This window comes from Platalea leucorodia (genome assembly GCF_965183815.1).
Source record: "Platalea leucorodia genome assembly, chromosome: 1".
Classification (NCBI taxonomy): Eukaryota; Metazoa; Chordata; class Aves; order Pelecaniformes; family Threskiornithidae; genus Platalea; species Platalea leucorodia.
Genome location: NC_138823.1, coordinates 6,244,659 through 6,267,197, shown reverse-complemented (window position 1 = coordinate 6,267,197; position 22,539 = coordinate 6,244,659). Strand labels below are relative to the sequence as shown.

The 22,539-nt window shown below is 42.9% G+C and overlaps 1 protein-coding gene across 3 annotated transcripts in view; it reads right to left on the bottom strand.

The window, feature by feature from the left end:
• Positions 1–4,316: 4,316 nt before the first annotated feature.
• COL22A1 (collagen type XXII alpha 1 chain) overlaps positions 4,317–22,539 on the bottom strand; it is a 225,103-nt gene continuing 206,880 nt past the window's right edge. The window contains exons 55-65 of one of the 3 annotated variants that reach the window (XM_082320514.1): positions 21,613–21,666; positions 20,534–20,587; positions 18,541–18,594; positions 15,964–16,035; positions 14,112–14,147; positions 13,805–13,849; positions 13,314–13,493; positions 11,038–11,104; positions 9,440–9,622; positions 9,019–9,096; positions 4,317–8,062 (exon numbers count right to left, since the gene is read on the bottom strand). In XM_082320514.1, coding sequence (XP_082176640.1) covers positions 7,875–8,062; positions 9,019–9,096; positions 9,440–9,622; positions 11,038–11,104; positions 13,314–13,493; positions 13,805–13,849; positions 14,112–14,147; positions 15,964–16,035; positions 18,541–18,594; positions 20,534–20,587; positions 21,613–21,666 — 1,011 coding nt within the window. In that variant the 3' untranslated portion in view covers positions 4,317–7,874. Of the gene's footprint in view, positions 8,063–9,018; positions 9,097–9,439; positions 9,623–11,037; positions 11,105–13,313; positions 13,494–13,804; positions 13,850–14,111; positions 14,148–15,963; positions 16,036–17,619; positions 17,863–18,540; positions 18,595–20,533; positions 20,588–21,612; positions 21,667–22,539 lie in introns of those variants that run through there. The other 2 variants (XR_014229069.1, XR_014229070.1) reach the window with 2 other exon arrangements.

Below are 22,539 nucleotides of genomic sequence, written 5' to 3'. Positions count from 1 at the left end.
AATGGTTTGGGTTGGAAGGAACCTTAAAGATCATCTAGTTCCAACCCCCTTGCCTTGGGCAGAGACACCTTCCACTAGACCAAGTTGCTCAAAGCCCCATCCAACCTGGCCTTGAACACTTTCAGGGATGGGGCATCCACAACTTCTCTAGGCAACCTGTTCCAGTGCCTCACCACCCTCATAGCGAAGAATTTCTTCCTTATATTGAATCTATACCTACCCTCTTTCAGTTTAAAGCCATTACCCCTTGTCCTGTCACTACATGCCCTTGTAAAAACTCCCTCTCCAGCTTTCTTGTAGGCCCCCTTCAGGTACTGGAAGGCTGCTATAAGGTCTCTCTGGAGCCTTCTCTTCTCCAGGCTGAACAACCCCAGCTCTCTCAGCCTGTCCTCATAGGACTGGAGAGGTGCTCCAGCCCACTGATCACCTTTGTGGCCCTCCTCTGGACTTGCTCCAACAGGTCCATGTCCTTCTTATGTTGGGGGCCCCAGAGCTGAATGCAGTACAGCTTGTTTGTATGTAGCTCTCTCCTTCTGGGAGCACCTAGGGTGCTGTTGTCTGAGGAATTCACATTGGTCAGTCCCAAGGGATTGCAACGGAAGCAGCAAGGCTGGGTAGATAAAGCACATGGTAAACGGGACAAGATAAAGCACATGGTAAACAGAATAAGAAGAAGACAGACTCATAGCTGGTGGCTTGGGAGCTGGGAACCATGGACAGATCCTGTCCTAAGGTCAGTTTCTGCCTTTAATATTCAGCAAACACAATAAAGAATAAATTTTGAAATTTGGATGTGCTTCCCCCTCCTGCTGAGTGTATGATCCCCTGCACCACAGAGATACTGTCTTTCTTGTGCTGCACTTGCTCTGGAATATTTAAAAGCAAGTTTTTATTCCTTGCAGGCATAGCTTTTGTAGGAGACATGTAAAATGCCAGGTTTATCCCAAGCCACTCAGCACAGCATGCGATGTAGAGAGCAGGGCATTTTCCTGGAAGGAGAAAATTGTGAGTTTGAGGCTTCAGGCTGAGAGAGTCCACCTCTTTTACATCATTCTGTAATCCTTAAGTCTTTCAGCTAAAAAATGCTTAGCACAACCTTTCAAATGTTTTTCAAGGAGAGGGGGGTCTCCACAGCCTCCCACAGGCTACTAAAGGCAGAAGACAATGTGTTAGAGGTATGGTGTAAGCAGGTCTAGCACGTCAGGTCTTGTGAACGCGGGGCACAACAGCTTTGCTTTCCTGCCGTGCTCATTTCAGATCTCCTCAGCTCAGGATGGTGCTGAGTTTCCAGGGAGCCTGTGTCCCAGCACCAGGGGCCTGTGTGGCTGCACAGATGACTGGCAAGTGCTGGGAGCCCTCTATCCAGAAGATGCTGACAAGCGGATTTCTGGATCATTGTTCAACCCTCTGAACTTATACTTTAGGCTCTGCTGTTTTTTAATTGGATTTCACCCTGAAATACAGATTTTCAAGGCTGTCACATACTGGCCATTACTCTTGGATTCAGAGTGCAAATACCATAACCCTGTTGAAATCAAGCCCTGAATTTCCTCCAGATTAATTTTCAACATCTGTAAGAGAAAAACTATATCACTTGCTTACTCCTGTTCTTTAGGGTCACCATTAATGTCAACAGGGTCTGAAGACTGTGCTAGCTTTATCAAGAAAGGGTGGACATTTTACATGAAAAAGATTCATCAGAACTCAATAAAGTCTAATAGTTGTTCATAAGTAAGAATGGGTACAATAACTTGGAAAGATATGTACATCGGAGATGAATACAGCAGTCAAGGAAAAGTGAGATTTTCACTTGCAAGGGAAAGTTGCTTACCAGAAATGACAGACTTTACAATTAACCATAAAAATAAGACTCAAAGTTAAACTCAACTCCCATCAAGAAAGTGCTGAAGAAGCTATTGCAATAAGAGTAATTTCAGACTTGGACGAAAGCCATTTCACACATTACTAAGGGGAAAAACGTATTTCTAAGAACACATTGTCAAATAAGTCAGTCCCGTGAAATAAACTGAATTGCTGTGCGTGCTGCCTTCTGCTTAAACAAGCTTATCTCTTCAAATCAAAACCCAAGTCTTTCAGACAGCATGTCATGCAGAGCCAAGGTTGTGGTCAGAGAGAGGTTTTTGTGATATTGGGCACTGTTCTCCTGTGGCACTTTTTCACAACTGGTGTTTGACCCTGGGTTTTCCTTTACAAGATGTCAGGTTCTTTTCTGCTCCATCTTGTAGGACATCCTTCTTTCTGATGCTGATTGCTGGCTCACCAGGAATGTCAAGAAATGTCCCTTTGTCAAATTGTTCCCTTGTGCTTTCTACATAAAGTTTGTGATCCAAAACGTAAAATAACAAGAGCCCATATTTTCAACACATGATCCCCCTAGAGACTCAGCAGGATATTCTCATCCTCAGTTCAAACTCCAATGAGAATATCATCAGCATCAATATTCTTGAGTCAAGCTATGCAAGGTATTCAGAAGTTAGCCCTCACAGTGAAAATATGCTTTGTAAAGAAACTCTGAAAACCAGTCTCCTGTTCATCATGCCTTCATGCTTGTCTAATCAGTTGTTTCCATTTCACAATTCAGAAGACAAAAGTCTAGGTTTGTGACTTCCAAGTTTAATCCAGATTGATGAAGCTAGGCAGGCTTTCTTTTCTTCATTCAACTTTACCATTTACAAAGGTGTTGAAAGGCAAGTCCAGACTTTAATGGACCCTCATTACCCTAAGGACCTCAGACAGGTGCTGAAATTGGAATGCAGGAGGCAATTGGGTGGCTGATGCAGAGACTATTCCCCCATCCGCGTTGGCTCTGCAGAGACAGCAGCAAGGAGGACTCCTCGTGGTCTCTGATGGATGCTCATCCCTATGCAGGGCTGCAGATTGGGGCTAGAGCCTGCCTTCACCTCCAGGCTGGCTCTGTCCTTGTGCTGCTCTTCCCATGCCATGGAGCAGCAACCTTAACCCTCAGCAGCATTGGACTCCAGCTCACGGAGTCTGAAAGAGGTAGTAGTGAATTTTTTTCAGTCTATGTTGCTACTGTTGAGTTAGTGTAGTCATTTTAAGAAATTTTTCCTGTTATTCCCTGGCAGAAGGACAGTACAGGTTTGTGCCATAACCTTGTCTCTCTCCCTCTGAGTTGCCTGGCTGCTAATCACATAGCACCCAACACCTCATCATCTGTGACACATACATCTCCACACCAACCCAGTGGGAATGTGAGTCAGTAATGGTGGAAGACAAAGACAGCTACCAGGTCTTTTTTCCATGAAGACCTACTTAATGTAGGCAACACAGCCCAGAGTGCTTCAGCTGACTACTTTAGGATGAACTGAATCTCCAGGCTCCACAGCTCACTTTGGAGCCACCGAAGTGCAAGTGCCATGGCCTGACTCTGAATCCCACTGTGAGAGACTGAGCATGGGATTCAGGTACCTAGACATAAGCATCTTACATCATTTGATGTGATATATAACCTCCCTTAGGGTCACCCACTGCAGATCTGGAAAGACTCCCCTAGATCCTACATCATACCTGCCAGTTCCCTGTTGGTGTCTCTGGCACCCAAGACATTGTCGGATGGTGATACCCAGCTATGCTTAGGCATCAAGTCCTGCTCTAGAAGCTGCCAAAATGCAATCTATAACAGGGCAGAGCTTGGCCAGTTTCCACATTAAAAGACTGAGCCATCAGTAAACTCCATTTTCTTTCTTGGTTTTTGTTTTTGTTTTGTTTTGTTTTGTTTTTAATTTTCATTATTATTTTTTAAAAATTGCCCAGAATGTAAAAGCTGTGCTTATCTCCCAGCCAGTTTTGTGGTCAGAGCACAGAGCTTGGGCTTAGCCGCTACAGCATTTTTATTGTTTCTCTGGAGAAAAACACAAACATTTGGTTTAGTCCTTAACAGAGCAGTCTTGCTTTGATTACACATCTCCAAATTAACATGTAGAACAGAATTCAGCCTTACGCAGTTTAACTATCCCATATTAACAACAAGAGGTGGGAAAAGGACAGCTCAGGAAAACAGCATCACAAGGCTGTACTGAGAAGAGCCACTCACAAGTGGCAAAGAAGGGAAATAATCCATTCCTTGCTACAGCTTCCAAAAAGCAATTAATTCAAAACTGTTTAGAAAACAAGTATAAATTCTTAAATAATTTAACACACAAAAATGTTTTCCCCAAATGGTCCTGTTGTTTTGTTTTGTTGTCTTTTTTAAATTTATTTATTTGACAGGCAAAAATTTTAATGGAATAATGGTCTGTTTGCTATAATTGCAATAATTTACACACTTGACTTAAAACAAAAAAACAACCCACAGTGATGCCATAAAACCCATGTGCCATTAACACCTTTTTAATATGTAAATAATACATTGTCTGGCTCCCTAATGCCATTTTAACAGTATATCTTCTTTTACCACAGGACTAGCCAAAATAAAATCCAACAAAAATATCAGTGTATTCCTGGGTTTAAACCTCAGACTCGGTGAACAGACTTTATGGCGATGTACAAACTGCTTTTTTGCAGGGACAGGAACATTGAGATGCAAAAGCCCTCCCTTATTCAAGAGCTGTTAGAGGAGAGGCCATCAGCACTGTCCCTGCCCTATCTGCCACCTCCTGCCTGCACGGTCACCTTGGAAGACGCTGGACAGACAGTACACGTCTGCTTGTCACCTTCCAGCACACACAGTCACCTGCTCAGGCACAGTTGCATCTGCATTTTCTGGAGGGCAGCTTCTGACCATGCCCAGGGCTGTACTTGTAGGTTTACTGTCTGCCCAGATGGCAGATCTAATTTGGAAAGTAATCTCAGGCCACCTTTCCAAAGACTGCAAATATCCATGAACAGACTGAGGCAAAAACCATTGCAGCTTTTGGTGTTTGAACTTGCAGGGCAGAAATCCTGCAAATACACCCTTCTTTCTTACCTTTTATTGCAGGCGACTTTAGGCACATTCACATAGGGCTTGCTTCTGTAAGAGGGGGCAGCTATAGAAGCCTCCCTTTGATGACTATACCCATAGGAACTGGGTGGCTATAAACACAGGTGCTGATCTGGGTCTGCAGCATGTGGCTTGTACTCCTCTCGCTAGCAACAGATTATGCTTGATAAATGTCATTTAACTGGCTGGAGAGAAAATGAGACTTGAGAAAAACCAGGGAAATGGCACCCACTGAATTCAGGGCACAGAGACAGTCTGGGGTGTCTCCAGGAACGGACTGAACAGACAACCATGTGCTAGGGAATATCTTGGAGCAAAGGGAATTAGGCTGCGTCCGCTTTTCTGGGTGGAGAAGCTGCAGAGCCATAGTCTGTGCCTAACCCGTGCAGATCTTTTAATTGCTATTAAACATACAGGTGTGTCCCTTATGTTCCTAACACAGACTCTTGGCAATGGCTCCAACAGACATTCAATGAAAACGGTTATCCAAAAAAACCCTTAGATCTCCTTCAACTAGATGCCACTGTACCATCTCACCCATTGGGGGCTGGACTAGATAAGCTTTAAAGGTCCCTTTCAACCCAAACTATTCTACGATTCTATGATCTCACAGGGGTGAAAGACCCTGAAATTTGTTTAACAGAACAACGTTACGTATCTGCCCTTCGCATGGTGCACTGGAGTGTATTAAAGTCCATGCCATGCATGGCACATGCAGACACACATGATGAGAGACAATCTACAGAGGCTGAGGAGTCACCATCATGAAAGGAATTGAATGTCACACTAACATGGTCCAGTTAACATGTTTGACCTCCATAAAACTAGCTCATTGCCATCACATTTATTCAAAACGATCTCTCGTGCCGTGTTGGGAGGTATATCTCTTGCGTAGAAAACCTGTTCTGCCTCACCACTGGAGGGATCAAATCTCACTCATTCTAGACTAGGAAAAAAGATAGTTAAATACGAAGTGATCAACATGCTTGCTTAATACTGAAATATAGCAAGCTGACCTAAGATGTAGTACAGTAACAGTAACAGATATACCACTAAGAGTTACTTAAAAGTGGTGAGCTTTTCACTTCATGATATTTTCACTTTGATTCGTCTTTCCATAGCAAGAAACACAGTAAAATCAAATCAAAGAGTTTATTTGCATAGGAAATAGCAAGAATAGCACCACTGAGAGCTACACAGTAAAGATTTTGTTTAACCCTGGCATGTGAACATATTATTTAATTTCATTTTTCAGTAAAGCAGGGGCCAATTTCAGCTGCTACTGGGCGAGAAAAAGACTCCAAGGCTGGCAAATGGTTATCTCTAAGCTTTAGCAGTGGAGTCTGATTCTGGGGTGGTTATAGACAGCTGTGGCTTATGCTCAGCTTAGCCAGCTTGGAAGCACCATGCCATATGGTGAACATGCCAGCAGGGCAGGATGCCCCTTTTCCATCTCCAAAAGACCTGATGAGATTTCCAAACACATTCAGCGCTTAGTGCCTGTGTCAGGTTCATTACTCCAATCTCTCAATACAAACTGCTTTGTGCAGAAGAGTTTTGAAAATGCAGCTGCTTTGCTGGCTGGCACATATGTCCGAGGCCTAATTACCTCTCAGATCCACACCTTTGTGGGTGGAATTGTCTTGGTCAGAGGGTTAAACTCACAAATGGCCTATTGTGAAGGTCTTTTCAGACTCCATCCCCTCTTTACTTTTTCTTTGCATTCTCAAGTTAATTTTGGCAATTAACTGATAGGGGAAAAGGGACAGTGTCTGACTTTTTGCTTTCACCCTCAAACTAAATTGCCTCTGGGTTTCTGAAGACCTCTTTGTTCTGTCCCTTTTATCAGAGATCAGCCTGCTCCTAGACCAGCCTGCAACTTCTCACTTACCCTCTAAAACACAACCCTGCCAAGTTATAATCACAGTGGATTTATAATCACAATCCAAAATGGTGAAGTTGGGTCACACTTGGCTTTCTGAGATTTTTAAAGCCAGGTGATTTTCTGTGCTGCTCTGGCTGATTTTTGGGTGAAGCAGTGGTAGGGATCTGTGTGTGCACTGACAATGAAAAGGGGATTTGGCATCCCTGAGCTGACAGAGGACAGTGTTGTGGCTTTTTGCAGAGCCGTCTCCCTGACAGAAGGAAGCTAAGCTCCATCTGGTAGGACCAAACCCTCCGAGTACTGAAGTTCTTGCACAGGGAGCAGTGAGGAGGTTTAGATCATCTCTGTGGTCTCTTCAGGTTTTACTGTGAGATCCCACATGGTCCCATAAAAAGTAGCTCCTATAAGATACAGATTCACTTATGGGTAGAAGAACATTAAATTTAATAGGGAATTTCTGGGAAACACACATGAGCTGTTCATAACTGTCTGTCCATTGAGAGCTGAATGTCCTGGAGACCTCTTCTCCAGCTTTGGCATGGCTTTGCCTTCCTCCCCTCCATGTGGATGGCAGATAGCACCACCAATCTTGCGATCAGCCTGTGTCTCACAGTTAATGCCCCAGGCTGCACAGTGCAGGATTTTATTTCAGTTTCAAGGGTGAGGGGTAAAGCTTTGGAACAAATTAACCAGATAACAGACACAAATTTTGTCATCGGAATGGTTTGGCATAAACAGCTACACAATGCATCAATACTGTATGCTCTTCCAAAGAGGAAAAAACCCACTTCTTTTTAATGTTGTAATATGCCCTGATGTTAGAGAAAACAAAAACAAATTCACATATCACATCAAAGATAATAACAATAATAATTATAATTCATAAAAATAATCTGACCGACCGGCAGCATTTGTTGGCTTTAGAAGGCCACCCACGAAAGAAACACAGTTGAAGACATCTGAGAGCTCTTGGCAGGTGCGATGAATTCAAGTTTTAAAAACAAGTCTTGGGATATTCCTTGCATGCTAGGGGCCTTTGACGTTGGCGGGTCTAGCAGCCAGGCTTGCATAGTAAGCGCACTGAGTGGGGTCACACTGTCCGTTGGCTCCTGGAGGTCCTTGTGGACCCGTGAGACCCGGTGCACCAGTTTCACCTTGAGGGCCGGGTGGTCCTGGCATCCCATCTTTGGCATAGCCAGGCTCCCCCGGGAGGCCTAAAATAAAAACAAAATGCGCTTGGTGAGTGACACCCCCAGGGTGCAGTACTCAGCAGTGTAACATCACAGGAGATGGCTTTGCTGCCAAATGGGGATGCCGACATCAGCTTCCACAGATTTGGGTCTGGCTAGCATGTGTCTACAAGGATGTGACAAGCATGTCTCCTCTGAAAGAAAAATTTCCACCCCCGTGGCACCCTTGGGCTGCAAAACTCTTGTTGTGGCTGCTCTTCCTCTATCACCACGTTGAAGCTGTGCAGCTGTACGACCCAAGTAATGACATATAGCCCTCATAGAGAGCAGGTGAGGATGGGAAGCTTGAGGCAAGAGCCAGCTTTGGAAGATAACTCATTCGTACGAGGCATAATGGGTCCATTGTTATTTTAAGGCAATGCAGGGCCAGTATGCCAAATGCAGACCATGGAGTTATGAAGGTTTCCCGTATTTTCCTCCCCCAACAAAGCAGGGTGAAGGCAAAACTGATTAATGGCTCCTAATTTCAAATTAGAAACAAAATATATTTGCTGCTTCTTTGTCAGCAAAGGTAAAGCACGAGCTGTATGCCTGAGGCACAGGTGTTGGATATGACCTTTTATAACATCTGAAGCTGCCTGGATCTCTGGGTTCAGCTTGGTCACAACAAGATTTTGGCAAGGGCAGATAGGACACTTCGTAGTTTATCTAGTAATTAAAGCTTCGCTTTGGATTTGCCCCAAAGGTCAGTTAACCTAGCTGTTACTGAGATGGATCATTACACCTGTCAATCAGACTGAGGAAACAAAGGTGGCCAGATATGATGGTAGTGATATATTTCTTCCCTTTGGGCCATTTTCTACAGCAATTGTGTATGCCATGTTTATGTTATCCTGATCATCTCTCTAATATGGCAGAGACCTGTGTCCTTGTAGCCATTCTGAGTCATGTGTTTTGTGGGTTGTTCTGAATAAACACACCTGGAATTCCTGGAGGACCTATTTCCCCTCGTTGGCCAACACCAGTGTCTCCTTTCTCACCCTTTGCTCCTCTTTCTCCTGTAGAGAGGGAAAGAAAAATAATGAACTGATGAGCATGATCTACGGAACTGAAGAACACTACCATAGGTCTTCCATCCACACTGAAGCCAATATATTTGCTAAAAATAGTTCATAATTGTGGCCAGTCCTCTGAGATGGGACATTAAGTGGGAATGAAGATTTGCCCCACTCCATTTGGAACACACCAGCAATTGCTGGTCACATTCACCACCTCTGGTTCAACAGACTGAGGCTGCTTCTAACACATACATTTTGAGGACCATTTAGATGCTACTAACAGGAGAGGTGTGATGGACACATCCTTTTATCAGACTGCCCAAACACACCAAGTTTCACTCACCTTTGGGACCAATCGGTCCAGGTGGCCCTTCAGACCCAGTCTGTCCAGGCCGGCCAGGCTCTCCTGGAGGGCCAGTTCTTCCTGGAAGTCCTTCCTTCCCAGGTGGACCAGGAGGTCCTGGTCTGCCATGGGACGCTTTTACATGTGCAGGCTGTATCTGAGCCAGGAGATAGGCTAACTTTGCTGTGAAGAGAGGGAAATGGGTTTGTTAGACTAGAAGGTCAGTGCTCCCAGAGATGGAGAGCCAGAACCAGTGGCACAGTAAAGTCCAAGTATTGTCACAGATCAATTTTTCAGGGCCACCCATTTGTTCGCTCCACACAGTCCTTCCCCATAAGCCATCATGGTGCCTCCCTGATCCTCTCTAAATTATTTAAACCTCATTTCTCAGTATCTTTAAACTTCTCCTAAATTTCATACTTAATCCTAAGCACTTCTCTCACCCTCTGCTTGTTGTCCACCAAGGATCTGAAATGTCCTTTCCTGTAGCTCTGCAGCTGGTGGGTTTCTGTCAAACTGGAATCATTGCTTCTCTGAAAACAAGAGCCTCTTTCCACTGCTTCTGCTACACAGAGCAAGATGCTACATGGCTAATCTGTAGGGACAAAGCTTACTTTTCTTGTTCTGGGCTGTTACACATGTGGAGTTAAAGCTAATGTACCCATCTCTGGCTGTGAAGTCAGAAACTGTATCTAAGGCAGCTCCCTGCATCAGCATATTCTCCAATTTCCAAGCAAGCACATTGCTTGCCACTTCCATATTAAGACCCTGAACAGCCTAGAGAGCTCTTAAGACATACTCAGCATCACAAAAACGTCCTACAGAATAGAGGGAGAAGAGTTTTCTATCTTCTCTTCATTGATCCAAAATCTTGAATGCTTTTAGATTGGCACGGAATTTGAAGTCTGAGAGGGTGTAAATAAAATCCTTCAAATAAATCACTGCATTGAACCATGATCTTTAGCATGGAGGAAAATGCCTGCAACTATACGTCATCTGCTCCAAGAGCTGTGTGAGAAGAAGCTCTACAGCTCTACATTTCACTGTAGATGGGGTCAATAGTGGTCTGCAATTCATGTACTTTAAGAGAAGCAGCAGCCCACATCCATTCCACCTCCTCTTCTCATACTGATGAGTGTCAAATATCACACCCAGAAATCAGGAATATTTCTCCTCCAGCTGGGACCTCAGAAGAAAGTTTACGTCCTGCTTTGATTACTTTCTCTTCCAGGCCCCTAAATTAATCTGTTTGAATTTGTATCTTCTCTTGTCCTACCATCTCAGCCCAGGCATCTGCAGGAAAAAATCATGCAGCAAAGCTGTTTTGGTAGCAAAAATCCATGAGGTGCTTAGCACAGGCAATGGCCTTGTGTTGAAGAAGAGGGAAAGCCCCTGTGCTGTTGCTGGGAACATCAAGCTTGGGGAACGGTAAAGCCTGCTAAGCACATTTCATTTTACACATTCCTCCTTCCAGACAGGCTTGTTGCAACAGGGCCTTCCATAAGCAGGAGATGTTCAGGTGCCACCACAGCTATGGAAACTATCTATCTTTCATAGTCTCAGATATACCTTCTGGCTTCCCAGAGCTGATTACTTACCATCTAGCTGCTTGGCTAATTCCTCTTGAACGAGCCTTCTTAAAGTCTCTAGAGATGGGGGTTCCCCCTAGAGAGTAATAATCACAGCAATAACAAGATATAATAATCACAGCCAGGGGATGTGCAAATTAAACCCTCCACAAAGGGTTTAGTGGGTTGCATTTCATCACCCACAGGATACACAGGGCTGCAGGGACTGCCTGAAGGAAGAATGTAAAGGCACTCAAAACATCCACAGTTCCCAACCTGCTGGCAAGTTAGGCTCAACGGTGTAAGCAGGGAGCCTGGTCAGAGGGCATAGTTGGGACACTGTCCCCGTCTCCTTCCTAGAGAAAAATCTCCCTCCTATACACTCATAGGAGAAGTAGTAGAAATCAAATCAGGAGACATTCTCTGTCCTACTAGATGATAATGGAAAGCCTACCTCCTTTTTCAGCATTGCATGTTTCGTTGCAGAGACAAGCATGTGTGCCCCCAGGGTAGTTAAGGTGGGTATCTAGACTTGCTATAAACACTCATACTGGATGCATCACCTGCCAACAGGCCTTATCTCACGGAACAGAAGACAGTTTACTCACATGATACCCATTCTTCCAAAAAAGTACAAGGTTCTGCCTGATTTCAGGCTGTTGAAAGGAGACAGGGGATGTGGCTGCCTGGTCTTGGTCCCCTACCGAGCCTCCAAGGGACAGTATCTTTCATCCCCTCTCTCAGCTCTTTTGTGTAACATTGCTGTTGAACAGCTGTAATAGCTGTCAAAACTCAAAGCTATGTGAAAAACAACTCTGGATGATGCAACTGAAAAAATGATGAAAGCATTTTTGGTAAGTGGAAGGAGAATTTTTCAAGTTGTGGCTTTCTAAGAAAATAAAAAAAGTCGTTTTAGAGTAACCAGACTCTTGACTTTGCATAAAGTCAGAAGGAAAAATGTAGCTATATTTAAAAAATAAACCATTTTGAATTCGCAGGATCAAATATTTTCCTTTGTAAATCGTAAAGTGAGATGTTTCACTTGAAATACACTTTTCATTTTTTGGCTAAAATTATTCTTTGAATTTCTGCCAGTTTTGAAAATACTTCTGGACAACCAAAAGACTGCATTCTTTTGTGTATGAGCTATTTTCATGAAAGGGTTACTTTTCCCTCACACTTGTCCTTTTAACAAACAAAGATGCAGTCTGTGTCTTCTATGTTTATAAAAACCTTATCAGGTCTTCTGAATCAGAAGTTACTCTTCATTAAGAAATTTAGATTTTACTAAATAGCTAAGAGACATTTCAATTTTAACTAATAACATTGCTGGTAAGTACAGAGTTGGTCTATTTGCTGCCTTCTTCCCAACACAAATTTTGCATGAGAAGATGTGTTTGTTCGTGACAAAAGAAACAATTTTGCAGTTAAGTACTAACCATTTGGGATGGCTCTTAGTGAACATCCCAGCAAGTAAACATGATTGTGGAACATACTTTGAAGGCTTACAAATTATCTTTTCAAGTTTTAACCCTATTAGTTGCATTAAGCCTCCATAATCGTGACTGGATTTCATCAAATTTCTATGTTGTTAAGACAGAAAAAGAAATGCTTTGTCTAAAATGTACCCAGCTTTTACATCAGAGATTATTTCACTGTTTATTCCCCTCTGAGGTAATCTCAAATTCATCCTCAGGATGGGCAGAACAGCTTCACTAGTGTTAGTAGTTTTTCTCATTCTTCTACATACATTACCCTCAGGCACTCTCAGTAGCGAGACTGTTTCCCGTTAGGGAAAAAAAAAAAAAAAAAAGAGAATATTAAACAAAAATAGGATTTCATGAATTCTGATGAGCTGACTCCAGGATTTCCAGGAATAGAGCAATGACCTTTCCACAGCTCAGCATTTTGTCTCTCATAACAACCAGCAGCAGAGGAAGGCATAAGACCTCCGTACAAAATGCCATGCATTAACACCCTCATAGAAAGAAGATTTTTAGACTCCAGACCCATGGCCATAGTCACATGACCTGATTTAGGCTTTTAGGGGTATAAGGTGTCAGGGACTGGCCGCCCTGGCTATAGGTCTGGATTGCTCAGCTCTCCTGAAGTTCAATCCAACACCCCCACAACATGTCCCTGAGATATGCTATAGCTCTCCTTTTTATGTATCAAGAGATAAAAACGCTGCCTCCCCATTATAACACACACTTGCTCTGGTTTCTATCAGTCTTACTTAGGCACTTTTCTGATCAGGCACTGTGGCAGTAAAATTACTGTGCAAAGCCCTTCTCTGGCAGACTTACCCTTGGTCCTGGAAATCCTGGCTGTCCTGGAGGACCGGGAGGTCCAACTTGTCCAGTGTCTCCTGGGGGTCCATGGGGACCCATCAGTCCTGGATGACCTTTATGACCAGGTATCCCAGGATCACCTGGAGGGCCCTTTTCTCCTCGAGGGCCTTTTTCGCCTTTGATGCCAGGCTCTCCCTAAGTGAAAGAAACAAAAAGGCAAATAAAAAAAATAAAAAAAAAAGAGGCAAACTTCTGATTTCCAAGCACAGCGAAACACAAAGAGCTGAGCTGGCAAAGTTACTGAATACGACATCTGGTGCATTACAAATGATCCACAAGTTATTACTGATGAAGAATGATTAAAGAGAGGGCTGGGAGGGTGGGGACCATGGCAGATCTCCACAGGCCATGCTTCACTCTTGAATGACCCCTTCCTTGGCCCCTAACTCAAAATAGTTCTCTTTATTTTTATGTAATGAAATAACTAATAATATTCTCCAACCTACCCTCTCTCCTTTGGAGCCAATTTCACCTGGTTTCCCTGGTGCACCCTGCAACAAAATAAGGGTGAGCATGAGAGAGCTATCCATAATAACAGTAAATAAAAAGCGTATGCCTTTACAATGATTCTTATGACCTGGGGAAAATTTCTTTCCCTGTCAATCCCACAGATTCCTGAGAGCTCCCTGTTTGCTCTCATGTATCAACAATTCAAGAAAAAAAAATCCATTTATTGCAACCCAGGTAGCATCCTTGATGTTTTTTTTCCCAAGACACAAGCCCTACTTTGAAACAATTGGGAATTTAACTTACCTCTTTTCCGGGAGATCCTTTCTCTCCTGGTTCTCCCTGAGAGATACAGAGAGTGAATTTAGCACTGCACTGCAAGGAGTTGGAAGAAAGACCCTACATAATAACCACAAGTCTTGTTTTCTGTTTAGAGCCCAAGCTTTCTGCTACACAGCAGCGGTTTTGGATGATTTATCCTTAGCCTATCGCTACAGGTCATTCCTGGAAAGACACATCCTACTATTTAGAAAGCATTTTTTCAGTAAAGCTGCATACGTGTAAATGTTTGTAAATAAAAGGAAGTAATTTCTTCTGAACCAGCCAAGATCAGGACAGATGTTTCATTGAAAGCGTGTTCCTGCTTTCAATACATTTTATTCATTTTTCTTACAGAAGTTTCACAAAGCTTCATACACTTTACGTGGGCTGGTTTTGCTTAAGCAGTGCCATTGTTATAGCCATAACAGTTTAAAGATGTAAAGGAAGTGTATTTTGTAAGAAGAGTTATCATTTTGTATTACACCAGCTGAGATAATGGATACAGAGCCAGTGATAAAGCAAGTTTGAGCCTGACAGCTTGCCTGTGTTTCAGAACTATATCATAGAACCATAGAATCTTAGAATGGTTTGGGCTGGAAGGGACCTTTAAAGGTCATCTAGTCCAACCCCCAATATCAAATAACCTGAATTTAAACAAGCACCCTATTAGGATTTTTTTTTTCTATACTCTGCATTTATAATGTGATAATTAGGCAATACAATCTTTGCATTTTAGCATTTCAGTGAAAAAAAAGTCACTGCAGTCCTGAAAGGCACTGATAAAGCAAAACAAACATTACACTAGTTATTGCTAAAATTCTGCCCACTTTCCCATATGATGAATGGAAAGATTCATTTTTATGGTCCGTTTACAATCCACACACATGATCATATCTATAATGTGTGCATGCAGGTGGAATTTTTCCCATAACCTGGAAACAGATATAACAACTTTGACAGTGCTAGCATACATCCATGTATGCATGAGCAATGTAATTAATCACAGATGTGCGATCACATCAGCTCCAAATTAGGCAGCATCAGACTCACTTGAGTATTCCTTAGGGTCACTTCAGTTTTAAATGGCCACCACATTTGCTGCTTTAAATTAATTTTCCAGAGAAATATTTCTTTCTCTTTTCATCACAAAACTCCCTTTCCAATCATTAAAAAAAAAAAAAAAAAAAAAAAAAAAAGATTAAAAGAATCATCCTATGGAAGATTCAGCTCTGCTAGATTCACATGAAAACCTTTTAAGTCTCATTTTAAATCACAACAGAGCTAGAAAAAAAATATTTACCTAATGTTCACCTTTTCCACCCTTCTAGTGGAATGTAACATATTTTACTCCCATTGGAAGGGCTAAAAATATTGGATTTCAAGGCTGTGATATTTTCACGTGTATAGGTATTATTTTAGATCACTTTGGGAGATATGTGAATACTTTAATTACCTCTGTTGCTGGTAAAATACCTATATTATTATCAGCACTGAAAATTTCCCTATTTAACCCTTCTGGGGTCCATGCAGACATATAGTCTGAGTAACTTAAATACCCCATACCCATATTAAGAAGACCAGCCTGATTAATGCACACATTATCAGGGCTGACTGACAGGTACCAGCACAGTAAATGAGATTATGGATGTTTGTCCATAAGAAAGATGCTATTTTTTCAGTCCAGCTTCCTTTAGAAGTAAGGAGTTTTGTTTCTGGATCTGTCAAATCTCCTGCCTATGTTTTTTACCCAATTAAAGATGGCTATCTTCCACCTTCATCAGTCCAACATTTAAAAGCAGGCAATTAGTGGGTCTAATCCATTCCCAGACATACTTACAGGTGGTCCTCGAGGTCCTATGAAGCCAGGGAGTCCTGGGCTGCCGTTTTCTCCTTTATTTCCCTTAGGACCCTTAGGACAGAAATAAGACAGACACTAGCAGCCCTTTCTCCAACATCTCCTTTCCAGAGATATTACAGATACATTGGAACTGGGAAATTTCAGTGTAGCAGCAGGACTCCCAAAACTTGACAAAGAAAGGAAGAACAAAGTCATTTAGAAAAGCAGATTGCAAACACCATGTTTGCATTATTAATAAGCTATGTGGGGTCCCTGTGAAAAGATGAAAAGGAAGTGACAAATCTGGAAGTGACAGCAGGTATGTTCAGTGGCTATTCTGGCGCTGCATGGTTTATAAGGTGGTGTTGTGGAGTGGAAACGCTGTGATGTGCGACGACAGGGAAAGTGCAGATGGTCATACTGCTCAAATCTGAGAAAACGAACAACAGACAGCTACTGAGTTGCTTTTTTGTTTTTATTTCCAGGTTCAATTTAAAAAATGTCTGCCTTTTACTTGTGATATTCTGCCAAACTATCCCCTCTTCTTACAGATCAGAGCAGCTTAAATGGCAGTTCATGATACAGAGCCATTTCACATACACTTCTGCTAATTTTTTTTACTCTTATTTTAACCTTTTCTTTCACGACTTTGTCCCCTACCTTCTAATTCAGAACATATCCCTTTTTCTTCTTAGAGTAAAACTTGTCTTCATTTTAAGCCCGTCATGTGTAAAGTAAGCAGCAACAAACCTGACAGGCACAAAGCACACGGCTTTCTGGTACGCGACCAGCCCTGGAGATTTCAGGGGCCGGGCTGCATTGCTGTGTGCAGGCTTAAGCATGAGCTGTGAAGTGGGATGGGCACTGTCAAACAGCAGACGCAAAAGGAAAAGGCTCCTGGCAGGTTTTACCTTGTGTTTCCAAGTCAGCAATGGTGAAGGTGGAAAAGAAACCCTTTTGCCATGATAAACTTTCTCACTTCTCCTTTTTTTCAAAATAGAAATATAATATATTGACTTGTCACACCATGTTGTGAAAGAAATTAGTGCATTTCCAGACAAGGCTGGAAATAAATGGACTTGTGTATAGCACAAAGAAATATTTCCCATAATAACCTTATGAAAGCGAGAGGATTCATTTTAATGACAGAGAAGGATACTAATGAGATGACTGTCTGTTCTGCTGACCAACAGTGTCTCATTGCTTCCCCTTTCTCTACCATCTGACTTCATCCTTTTTCAATCTCTTATGTTATTTTTGGACTGTAAATCTCTGGAGTAGAGACGGCTGTAGTTCTGTGTTTGTGCAGGAAGCTGCCTGGTGAGTCTCTGGGTAAGTAGCTGACTGTCTAGGTAGTGTGATAACACAATCATGATTAAAAAATAACCCCCATTTGGCACTCACAGGGCATCCCAAAGCCACAGTGGCCTGGTGAAGACCCAAAAAGCCAAAAAGCAGTAACAGGAATTGGGAACAGGGGTGGGTGTGAAGAGAAGAAGAAATGAAGGTTGAAAAGGCAACAGCAGGGATCCACAGGGTAAGAAGCAATGGCAGTGGTCCCAGGAAGGTAAGAAGAAGTTACGTCAAGGAAAAAAAAGCAGCAGCACTAATTCTTGGCTGCAGAAAAGCTGTGAGACTGCACCACTCCTACCCCACCTGTAATCTGTGAGTTATCACCTTCCCATGCAGAAAGATGTTGCTTGCTTCACTGAGACCACTTAGGAGGAGACATCCTTGAGGCAAAGCAATAGGTACTCAGGGCACAAGTCCGTGGTGAGGCTGAGGTTGCTTTACAGCATTGCAAGGGTCACAAAGAGTGCAGTCCTGCTGCAATTTTTCAGATTTTCTTGCTATGCCTCTGTCTCTATCTGAATCTAACAGCCCAGCAAACTGTAACATCTAGGTGGACAAAGAGAGGGAAGAGCCCTGCATTGAAATAGATGCTACTGGACAGAAAGGTACATTTGCATGGATTTGCTGAATCCTGAACAATTTTCAGCAGCAGAATAGAAAAAAAACAAACAACTCCTCACTGTCCTCCTTACAGCTCTTCATTACCATGCCATTCTTCCACACAGGATGGCCCCAGGGGGGTTTCATTCTGCTTTGTGATCTTGGTTTACTGCCCAGTGTCTGCTCTTTCCCCAAGTGCCTGGGGAGGATTTTTCTGCTGCTGCTGTTCCTCAGCGGCAGTCTGCCAACTCCCCGAGGCCCTCTCCTTCCCTGTGACAACTCCCTCCTGGCTGCACAGTCTCTGCTTGGCAAAATTAAATCTACTGGTGAAGATGAGGCATGCCAATCCTTTTTCCATATCAAGTAATCAATCATTTTTTTTTCTGTGAGCACTTAACTTTTGCTGGGAAAAATGATGACCCAGCTAACAGCTTAATTCTAGGAAAGCAGCCAAACCCCCTTCGATGTCATGGCCAGCCAGCGATTTTCAGATCACTGCTCTTCAGACATGGCAACTTCCAACAACGGTATGCAGCTACACATAATCCACTCCATCTATACTTCATCAGTCACCTCTCCTTGATATAACTGCTTGCTGCATGAGTTTCCCTTTGTGGTACTTACTGGGTTACCTGCTGGGCCAGGTTCTCCTGCAGATCCAGGTGATCCATTCTTGCCCTATGTCAAAAGGAAAAAGGTTTTTAAGTAACCTATACTACAATTAAAAATATCCACCTACTGCTACACCAGCAGGGATTTCTTTAACATTCTCCAACCTCCTCTCTTGGCAGACTGCAGAGTAAGGATCTCTTATTTCCAGTTGACCCCACAACTTCTGCATTCCTGATTGCATGGCTGACCCCATTTCAGGACAAAAATTGAGAGGTGTGGACCCAAATCCCCTAGTCTGAAGAGGACCAAACCAGGACTCCTTCTCCTCCTCCTTTTCTTCACCCTTATCCCTATCATATGCAGCATCCTCCTGGATGGATGGGGCAACCTACTATGGCTGCTCCAAGTCATCAGTGTTCTGACAGAGTTGGCAACTCACTGATCAATGTTACAGTGCTCTGCACTAGCTGATAGATATCTCCAGATCCCCCCACACCTTCCTGTGTTAGAAAACTTCCTCCCTCCAGTGACTGAGGTAGGTCCTGCAAATTACTGCCTACCATCCTCTTCTCAGGGCTATCATCTGAATCACTGTCCAGAGGCCAGGCATCTATTTTTTAATCATCTCAGGATTCCCCCTTTGTGGAGAATGGAAAGAAACACTTGTCCTAAAGCCCTGAAGCATTTGATATGTGCCTAACACCAGACAACTCAGAATGAGCCAAATCATCCTTTCGAAGGACCTGTTTCTCACCATTCCTTATCAAAGTAGCTGAGCTGACCATCTACATGGACTAAAGTTTGGTGAGATGAAATTCTATACCCTGCTGCTCTCTCCTTCCAACTCACCATGCAGAGATGTTTTTCCCTTCATTGGAGTTGACCATAAAGACCAGCCCTTTTACTGGCAATATTCAAAATCCTGCCTCATGTTCCTTATTAGAGAAGAAACAAAGTAGAGGAAGAACAAGAGAAACTGATACTTTGCCCTCCAACACACAAAACCCCAAGTATCTCTTCTCCAAAGAAGAATATGGCCTGGAGTTATGATATTTTCTGTCTCCTGAAATCTTTTTATTCATTGCTAGTGTTGTGCAGGGGCATGACACATTAGTGAGTGATGCCAGCAGTACAGGAATAATGAGATAAATTACAAGGTAGACACAGGAGCTGTCCATATGTTTCTGCAGTCTAGTTCAAACCCCTACCCTCGCAGCTCAGAGGGACCTGCCACTCCAGCTCCTGGCATTGCTGGCTAAATCAGCATCTTGCCCTGATTATGGAATCATAATGTAGAATCTGTTTCACTAGCAGGTCTTCCGATAAGGAAAAGAAATCACTCATTGCAACATATTAAAGGTGTGCCGAGGTTCAGCAACAGAGACCTGCACTCAAATTTGGAAAGGGGTGATTTTTAAGAGAGAATTGAAAGCCCCATGAAATTAATAAAAGTAATTTCTCAGCCATCCCAAATGACACTTTCTGAAATGTCAACTAAATTGCCATTTCTCCACTGAAGTTGTAATAAAACTCTACAGGTGTTCAATTAAACAAATCTTTTCCTAAAATTATGCTTTTTTTTTTTTTTTTTCAGAAAAAATTACAGAGAGCATGACAAAAATTAATAGTATCACAACTGGAGCCCACATATCTCAAACTGGGCACCTGCAATTAGTGTCTGCCTTTGAAAACTGAGGCTATGTGAGAAGCAAGTGAGATGCCAGAGACAGGACTGGAATACGAGCCCTTCTGACACTGCAGTCCCGGCAGAATCCATTAAAATATTCTTCCCACCGAGTTAGCAACCATCATTCCATTGCACTATTTTAAGTCTTCATCAGTTTATAGCAATATAATTCTGATTTGTCTTTCTCAAAGTAGGCAATGTGTTTTAATCAAACATCACCTGAATCTTGCTTAAGACTCTCCTTCCAAACCAGAGTTCTGGAGTGCAGGACATTCCCACTATACACAATGTACCTCCAGAAATAGAGAGAAAACTCACCGGCTGCCCTCTGAGTCCTCGGGGGCCCTGTGGTCCTATGGGACCAGTATCACCCTGGAATGAAGAAAAGTATTCTGGTGAGTGAGAAAGATCTGACATGGAGGCAAGTAAATAAGCATTTAAAAATGTTCCTACTGTTCACATATTAGGAGGAAACAGTATTAAAGAAGTCTCACTACCCCTTTTCAGTTACCTATGAGGAAGAGCAGCCTTTTGAATTTTAAACATCTGTCACTAAATACAGTCTGATTACAGGCAGAAACCATTATTATCAGGTTATCTTAAAGCTGGATTTCTCAGGGACAGAGTCTCTCTAGTATTTCTCAAGAATTTACTACTTTATTCTCTCTTGAGGGAGGATTAAGACCTGCTTCTGTCTTCTCTGAGAGATTCCCTAAGGTCTGTCTTCCATTTTACTTTATAGGGTACCATTTACAGCACAACAGTTTTCCAGTGATGCAAGGGGGTGCAAATGAGAAACCACTTCCCCAAGTCCCATGGCAATGGCACATCAGCCTCTTGGTACATTGCTCAGCAGCTGCTGCAGGATCCCGCGTCAGCTGCACTCTCCCAGGACTTTGTTATCTGACTGCATTTGACACTAATAATGTCAGAGGATGCGTTTGTACCATCTCTCTTTCCTCTGAGCAGCAGCATCTTATTCCATAGGTATTTCATAGATTTCAGTGGAGCTACGTACGCAGTAAGGTATGGCTTTTGCAGAGGAAGCATGACAGAACCTGGCCCAGTGGGACCTGCAGAATGAAGCACTGCTAGGAGGGGTGACAGAAAGCAGGTACATGGCTATGCAGCACAGCCTGGGATTCAAACAATGCAGCTTTCTTTGCTTTTCCAAAGATATATCTGACATTTAAGTGTCAGGAGCTGAGTGGTGATAAAGGCCCTCAAATTCTTTGTTACCCTAATGATCTTTGCACAAATCATTCCCTGCACACCGCTGCAGTAATTCACCCTTTATTGCAGTTTCTGTAGCTGTTTGAGGTCAGGGTTGCTGTGAATTAAAAACTTCATGTGTCAGGGAGAAGGAGATTAGTTTCTGCTCAAAATGGTACACTTACATCCTTCCCTGGTGGCCCCTCACGCCCAGCAGGACCTGTCACACCTGGCTCCCCCTGCAATTCAGCAAAAAGGAAAGAGATACCAGCTCAAGGTCAAAGACAGATCAGTAGCAGCACTATAAGTGGTATGGAGTTTCTGCAATATTGGACTGAGCTCAGTGAAAACTTTTTAAAGCCAACAAGAGCCTCGTACATCATACATGACACGGAGCTTATAAAAATAAGCTCAGAAGCATCTTCTGTAAGTGATGCACAGGGCAATGCACTGCTTTCCAGCAGAATATTTGCTACTGCTGGTGCAGTCACTGAAAACTACCAGCCTATTCATGATACAGAAACTACCGCAATGAGGAAGAGATGAGGAATTCCAGCACTGGATTTTTCAGCTAAGCTCCTGCAAGCAGAGCATTTTATTTCCCTGTAAAAAGCCAGAATTAGGCAGAAGGACGTTCAGTTTTGTATTCCACTTTCTACATCCAGGAGCTTTTTGTACTGCATTGCTCAGAACTAAGAGGAGACCAACTTTTCATACAGGATTTGAGTTTTGGGTTTTATGATCCAGAGGCAACTAACTCCAAGGGCTAGAGATATTTCTGTTCTCATTTCTGTAAGTTTTGTCCCTCAGCTTACTTTGCACTTCTTTGGCATTTTTGAAGGAGAACTGATACTTGTCCAAGTGCAGTAGAGTTCCTCACCTTGTATATTTGTACCAGAGGGATGTGGTATGGAGGCATCCTTGAAACTATCTCACAAAGGGCTATCTCAAAGGGAGCATCAGAGGACTCAGCTCCACCAGCTGCCTCACCTTGCCTGGAAGCAGAACTTCAGCAGAGGGAATGAAGACAGCTGCTGTGATTTTATGTCATGGGTATGGCCCATGGAATTGTGGTTGAAAACAGACATGTTAAACACAGACCTGTCATCATT